General features: G+C 53.7%; 1 protein-coding gene across 1 annotated transcript; it reads left to right on the top strand.

Moving 5' to 3' along the window:
* Window positions 1-2,202: 2,202 nt before the first annotated feature.
* LOC123142266 (chitin elicitor receptor kinase 1) lies at window positions 2,203-6,521 on the top strand. Its single transcript, XM_044561252.1, has 11 exons — window positions 2,203-2,868; window positions 3,658-3,693; window positions 3,940-4,068; window positions 4,512-4,711; window positions 4,867-4,956; window positions 5,091-5,184; window positions 5,271-5,422; window positions 5,518-5,609; window positions 5,740-5,881; window positions 6,010-6,108; window positions 6,182-6,521. Exons 1-11 carry the CDS (start codon window positions 2,208-2,210, stop codon window positions 6,332-6,334), a joined length of 1,848 nt encoding a protein of 615 aa, XP_044417187.1. The 5' UTR covers window positions 2,203-2,207; the 3' UTR covers window positions 6,335-6,521.
* The last annotated feature ends 1,205 nt before the right edge of the window (window positions 6,522-7,726 follow it).

A 7,726-nucleotide genomic window follows, 5' to 3' on the forward strand; every position in this document is an offset into this window, starting at 1 on the left:
CAGACACGGCGGCAGAGGTGGTTAAGCTCGGCCTCGATCATCTCCGGTGAGGCGACCCCCGCCCCCACAATGGTCACGACCGCAAGGAGTGACGGGGATGGGGGAGGGACGTCCTCGACCTCGATGTGGAAGAAGCCGAGACCCTCAATGCCGTGGCCGTACATCATGAGCTCCTCCGACACCGGGCGGTCCGGGCAGAGGGCCGCGGGGTGGCCCGAGCCCTTGCAGAGGTAGCACATCGGCGGGTTGGGGCACTCGATCTGGTAGTGGCCGGCAATACCACAGGTGAAGCACGGCGGGGGATCGCGGGGGGGGGGGGGCGGAAACGGCCGCGGCCGAGGATGCAGGAGTCGGGGCCGTGGGGTTGGGCGGGCGACCGGGGCCCTTCCGCTTCTTCTTCTTGGCACCCTGGCGACCCCGAGCCCCGGCGCCCCCCTGGTCGGGAGGCAAGCTTGGTTGGTTGCGGGGGGGGGGGGCTGGTAGGGGCGCGGAGGGGCCGCCTCGGCGCTAACGGGGAGCGGCCGGGAGGGCGGCGGCGAGCGGCCACGGCGACGCACGGGCGAAGGGGAGCGGGGGCGGTCGCGGCGGCTCTCCCGCGCGGGAGAGCCGGTCCACATCCCGCTGCGGGGAGTGCCGGCCATCTCCGCGCGCCGGGAACGCCGGTCAGAACGGGGCGGGGAACGGCGCGAATCGCGCGGAGGGGAGCGCCGGGAGTCGCGGGCGGGGGAGCGGGAGTGCGAGGCGTCGCGCGCCGGGGAACGCCGGGGCTCCCGGGAGGTCAGCTGGCGACGGAGGTCAGCCTCCCGGCGGTGGCCGTCCGGCGAGGCGCGGGAGGTCGCGCGGGACTCCTCGAGGGGGCGCTTAGGGCGCCCAGAGCCATCTCCCCAATCCCGCGTCATGGGGATGGGCGGAGGGGCCGCGGCGGGAGGTGGGGACGGAGGGGGCGACGGGGGCGGGAGGAGGGAGCAGGAGGATGCAGACGAGGAGCGGGCGCGGGGGGGAGGAGGCGGCTGGAGGGGAAACCCTCGCGGGAGCCAAATCCTCCCCCAGGCGGGGCTGGGGTGGGCCGAGGCCAGCGCTGGGTCCCTAGTGGGCTGGGGCGGTCCAGCCGGCCCAGACAGGTCAGGTGGGCCAGACAGCGGTGCGGGGAGGGGAGCAGGCCCACTCCAGGCCGCAGGCCCAGAATAGGGCGGCCCAGCCCAGGGACGGGAACCACGCGCCCGGCTAGGGCATCCCCAGCCGCCGCCGGCGCGGGTAAGGCGGCCGACGGCCGGCGAGGGGGGGGGGTGGGGGGCGGGGCGAGGCAGGGAGACGGGGGGACGTCGAGCAGCACAGTCTTGAGGAGCCGAAGAAAGCAATGAAGGGGCGAAAGGGGGAGCGCCGGGAGAGCGCGGGGGAGCCGACAACCTGCGGCGGCGCGGCCGGGCGGGCCAGGGCGAGCCGGCCAGAGGAGCACCACGACGAGCGAGCGGGGCCAAAGTCGGCTCGGCCGGCGACACCCCAGCCAGCGTTCCGGCAGCGACGGCGGCCAATCCCGGGGCCCAAGTCCTTGCCTTTCTCCCCAACGCCCGGCGGAGCATGCGGCAGCCGGCGGGGAGGCCTCGTCCGCGCCCGGGCGGCCGAACTCCCACCCCCGAGAGTAAGGCCGCCGGCAGAGCGGGACGGCGGCGGGCGGGGGGACCCGGTCGCAGCACTCCACCGGCCGGCCGGCGGCGCGGTCGGCGTCCTCAGCCAGATCCGCCCAGACCACCCTACCCGGGGGTCCAGGGGACGGCGAGGAGGGGGGAGGCGGGGAGAGGGGGGCGGCGGGGTCACCAGCGGACGGGGCCGGGAGGGCGGGCGGCGCTGGCAGCCCCGCGGGGAGCCGGAGTCGCCAGAGCCCGGGCCTTCCATCTTCAATTTTTTTGTTTTCTCCCGAGAGGAACCACCTATAAGGATAAAGTCCAGCAAAAGTCAATGTTCGATAGTGGTGTCCCTGCCAACACTTGTACCGTGTTGGAAGGATATTGCTGACTAGTAAGAGGCATGAATGAATCCTCCCAGAAGCTAGTAGTGTCACCATCACCAGCTAGGGACGAACCGCCTTTGTTGAAAAGTAAGAAAACATGCGACCGAGTCCACCGCTCCCAACGCATCAGCGAGTCTACAGACTCTCTCGTCTCCAAGGGTAGCATTCCTGCTGCTCCTCCTCTTCTCCTACCCGCGCCATGGAAGCTCCGCCGCCTCTTTTCCTACCATTCCTGCTCCTCCTCCTCCTCCTAGCCTCGAACACAGCCACCGCGGCCAGGGATGGCTGCAGCGAGGGCTGCGACCTCGCGCTGGCCTCCTACTACGTCACGAAGAACATGAACGTCACCTTCATCGCGCAGCTCTTCGGCTTCTCGGACTACCGAGCGCTTGCCAAGTATAACCGCGGGCTCCCCAGGATCGACTACGTCACCACCGGGAACCGCGTCGACGTCCCCTTCCCCTGCAAGTGCCTCGCGCGGCCCTCCGACCCGGCCTCCACCTACCTCGCCGCCTCCATCCCCTACAGAGTCGTCACGGGAGAAACCTACGCCAGCATCGCCAGCAACTTCAACAACCTCACCACCGCCGACTGGCTGCAGGCCACCAATTCGTACCCGCCCAACAACATCCCCGACGACGCCATCGTCAACGCCACCGTCAACTGCTCCTGCGGCGACGCCGGGATCTCCACGGATTACGGTCTCTTCCGCACATTCCCGCTAAGGGACTGGGATACGCTCGCCTCGGTCGCCGCAACTCGTGACCTCTCGTCGCCGGAGCAGATGGACACACTTAGGAGGTATAATCCCGGCATGGATGGTGCCACCGGGAGCGGCATCGTGTATATCCCTGCCAAAGGTACGCGAGGCTTCGATCGTAGCTCCTCTCTCTATGGTGCACCTCACACGTTTCTTCCTTTATGTGCCATTTGTTGCCACATAGTATTGATTGATATTGATCTACGTTGCTGCAGATTCCGTGGGTTGCGCCATGCCATTTCTGCATGCATATATATATCGTATTAACTTGGATTAAAATGCCTAAATATTGTTGGAATAGTTATATGTCCTGCAACTATATTCAAACTACTTGGACCTTTTAATGTTCCGAACATCCCATCATCGAAATACACATGTATAATGTATTTGTGCATGGAATTACTTTATATATATAATGTTTATCATAGAATCAGTATTTGCTGGAATGTATTTAAGTATGGAAAGCTTAAGGAAATTGGTCGATTGTCAATGGAATGCAATATACTTTGTTTTATACTGGAAAGACTACCCGATATGTACATTGATATATAATTAGAAGGAAGTAGGTCATGGATTAGGTTACGACCCTAATAGCGACTTGCATGATTAATGGAATTCAGACACGATCATTCATGACACATTGCTCACAAGTACATGTTCCAGATACTCTCTACCTGGAAACTAGTTTAATAATTAGAAATTGTAAATATCAATTTCAAGAAACAAATTAAAGTGAAACGCAACAATCCAATCCATTTGATGATACCATGTTGTTACAGTGGTCTTCTCGAATGTCAAGGCTTAAGTTGACTTGATGCATCATTTATATGTTGCGGAGAGTTGATCACATCTTCCTAATTTTTTTTACTCTGCTTATTTGGTTTCCCAGATCCCGATGGAAGTTACCGTCCTCTTAAATCATCAGCAGGGTAAGAATTGTTATTTGAAGTTATACCCTTATCCACTTAATTTTCTTGGTCATGCATGTTACGTTTATTCTCATGCAGTTGTGCTGATAAGTATCCCTCATCTTGTGCAGTATAGTCAGACTTCGTCCTTTCACGAGCTAATTATTGCTCGCCGTTAAGTTTTTTTGGGGAGGAAAAACTGGATATTATTGTCGGCTACTGTGAGAGTGCTATGATGCTTATTCATATTCAACTCTTCGGTACAGGAAAAAAGGTTTCAGCAGGAGCAATAGCAGGAAGTGTTGTGGCTGGTGTAGTGGCACCAGTCTTGGGTGTCTTGTTATTCTTGTTTTATAGGCGAAGAAAGGCGAAACAGAATGCACTGCGGCTAGGTAACCTTGCAACTGAGAGTTAGTCCTGTAATTTGTTTGTATACAAGCATATGCATGTCCTAATTTCACCACTTCAAGTTAATATCTGTCCTTCGTTCGTCTCAACGATTTTCTGCTAGAAGGATATGCGTGGATTTGGGTGGTTTGAAGCCATGCTAGTTTATCCTATGAGCAACTATATTTAGCCTGGAAATATTGTGGAGTAAATAGTGTATGATATGAGTTATGATTATGAGTAATAGTTTGAGAGACTTCAAGTGTAACCAACGAGGTATGTCAGGGATCTATAAGTCTACTTTTGGAAGATAGAGAAAGTTAGATAACCTTGAATTATGCTTCCAATTTTCTTCTCTTTTTTGTGCTTCCTTCACCAGGCCTTGACTGATATTAATCATAACAGAATGTGCCTTCTTATTTCTGAACTATTATTCTTTTTGTTCCAGCCAGTACAATATTAATGCAAAAGGTGACATCATCGGCCACTCAAGCTGACGTAGCTTCATTAGCTGCTGGCATTACAGTTGACAAATCAGTCGAGTTCACATACCAAGAACTTTTTAATGCTACAGAAGGCTTCAACATAACTCATAAAATTGGACAAGGTGGTTTTGGTGCTGTCTATTATGCTGAGCTTGTAGGCGAGGTTAGTTCAAAAAATAATAATTCAGATGCATTTCAGAAACCCACATGCCAAAATCATAACTCTGTGAAGGTTCATGATTGCAATCATGCAATATCATGATACGTTCTTCATTCGAAATGACTTGCTTTGTTTCTCTTGTGTTGTCCACTGTCCAGAAAGCCGCCATAAAAAAAATGGACATGCAGGCTACTCAGGAGTTTCTTGCCGAGTTAAAGGTTTTGACACATGTTCACCATCTAAATCTGGTTCGTAAATCTTCTATTTGTTCACCTAACTGACACTGCTTTTTAATGGGACGTTAATGTTGATTTTCCATGGGGACGATCTCGTAAATCTTTAGTCAGGTTAATTTGCCGTTTCAATGTTCGATGCCATGCAGGTGCGCTTGATTGGTTATTGCACAGAGAGTTCTTTGTTCCTTGTCTATGAATTTGTCGAGAATGGCAACTTAAGCCAGCATTTGCGCGGGACTGGTAATGTTCTGCCTCTCGAAATACCGAATGTGCCTTTTTCTGCCCTGTTGCTTCTTGCAAATTAATCTCTCGGCACATTTGTATAGGTTACGAGCCTCTTTCTTGGGCTGAAAGAGTTCGGATTGCGCTAGATTCAGCAAGAGGTCTTGAGTACATTCATGAGCATACCGTTCCAGTCTACATACATCGGGACATCAAATCCGCAAACATCTTGATAGACAAGAACACCCGTGCAAAGGTAGGAATGATTCAAGTGTTTATATGTAATGTCCATCGATCCATGTGTTCTATATGTACATTCACGAAGTACTGTTGTTTATGCGTATCTTCCAGGTTGCAGATTTTGGTCTGACAAAGCTTACAGAAGTTGGTGGTGCATCTTTGCAAACACGTGTTGTTGGTACATTCGGTTACATGCCTCCAGAGTAGGTTTCGTGAACTTCTACTCTTTTTTTTTTTTTGAGGAATGAACATCTACTTTTGTCATTCTGCTAACTGCAGAGTAGTTGCTGATTTATTATCAATGTTGACAATTATGGGAAATGGTTTTGGCAGATACGTTCGATACGGCGATATTTCTCGTAAGGTTGATGTGTATGCCTTTGGTGTTGTCTTGTACGAACTTATCTCAGGCAAAGATGCCATTGTCCGACCAACCGATGGATCTGCTAGTGGTTCAAGGGGACTGGTTTATCTGGTAATTGTGTTTCTGAGCTAGTTATACTTTCTGCTCTCGGTGCTTCATAAAACCGCTAGCCTGGCCGCTTTTGGGTCCAGTTCCTTCTTTGGCTGTTTGATGACTTGTTACCATACTGAATCTTGTAGTTTGAAGAGGCTCTCACTGCACTGGATCCAAAAGAAGGCCTCCAGAAGCTGATCGATCCAAAGCTGGGAGACGACTATCCCGTCGATGCAATTCTCATGGTTAGAAAAACATGCCCAGGCCCCTGCTTGCTCGTTCGATTGGATAAAATTATATGCTGCCTTCTACGTGCAGATGACGCACCTGGCGAACGCATGCACAGAAGAGGACCCCAAGCTGAGGCCCACGATGAGGTCCGTGGTTGTCGCGCTGATGACGCTCTCTTCCATGAGCGAGTTCTGGGATATGAAAAACCCAGGCTTGGTGAACCTCATGTCCGGGAGATGACCTCCTTACCCACATGTCTCCCCTGGCTGGCATTGTAGATCAGGGCACATTTCCTTTATGTCAAGAAGCAAACACACGCCTTGTAGAGCCCTTTTTTCTTCCATGAAAAGCTAAATAGGAAATTAGATACATTTTTCTTCATAAAGGAGGATAACCTCCGGCCTCTGCATAGGAAATTAGATACATGCCATGAGACATGTGCATGTGTGTCACGCACACCAGGGCAACCGCACCGACCAGTGGGACAGATGGAGCGATGGGTCACGCGACGAGCGCATGACTGAAGTGAACAACGTGTGTGTGTGTGTCGCTGCCCAGTGGGCCAGAGGGGTTGGTAGCGGCTTGCGTGCCGTGGTGGAGTTATAGGAAGCTGCGTCCGCGTGTGTGAGGGTTATGCTGTGTAATGACAATTTAGGTCGAACGAGAGAAGCTGCTCTTCCTGGCGTATCCTAGATCCCCTTTGTCCTTGTTCTTCCTGCCTCCACTCCTCCTCCTTCCCTAGATCACTAGAGGCCAGTGACAAGTGGTATTAGGCCCGTGACAAGTGGTATCAGAGGTGAGAGATCCTGGATTCAATCTACCAGCGACTGAGCTACCAGACCAAACAAGCTCGCCAAGCGGAAGCCATGGAGGAGCAGATCACCGCTCTGGCGAAGACGGTCAACGACGGGCGCGTCGCCAACGACGCCCGCCTCGAAGCAATCTAGGCATCTATCGAGATGTGGCGGCCGGTGGTCACCAACCTACATCAGCAGCTCGATGAGTTGCGCACCCAGACCCAGGTGGGCCGGATCTCGCTGCACCCAGTGCTTGCATTGGCTCCAGTAATACCGGAGGATGCGGTGGTGCGGTCTCGGCCGACAGATCCAGTCGACAACGCTGGGCACCACGGGCCCGATGGCCACGACGTCATCATCGACACTGGGGGTTTGGCTCACGGGGTGGTCACCACCCTGATACCGCCTCCTGTCAAGGGTGCGTCTACCGATCTCAATCCCACTTTTCCTGCTCCTCCTCCTCCTGTAGACCCGAGTAGGGCGTTTGAGCACGGGTCACACCAGGCATCGCACTTCAATTGGGCTCTCCCTAGGCTTGAATTCCCTCAATTTGACGGTGATAATCCCCAATTTTGGAAAAAAAAAGATATGAGAAGTACTTTGATATGTATGGGGTGCTGCAAGATCTTTGTGTCCGGGTTGCCACACATCACCCAGTTCACGTGGGAGAGTCTCTGTGCCAAGTTTGGTAGGGAACAATACCAAAATCAACGTCGCCAGTTTAACAACTTGTGTCAGTCTGGGTCAGTAGTGGAGTACATGGAGCATTTTTGAGAAATTGATGCACAATTTTCTTGCTCATAACCCATCATTTGACCCACTGTTTTTTACTACT

Source organism: Triticum aestivum, chromosome 6D (genome assembly GCF_018294505.1).
Source record: "Triticum aestivum cultivar Chinese Spring chromosome 6D, IWGSC CS RefSeq v2.1, whole genome shotgun sequence".
Lineage (NCBI taxonomy): Eukaryota > Viridiplantae > Streptophyta > Magnoliopsida > Poales > Poaceae > Triticum > Triticum aestivum.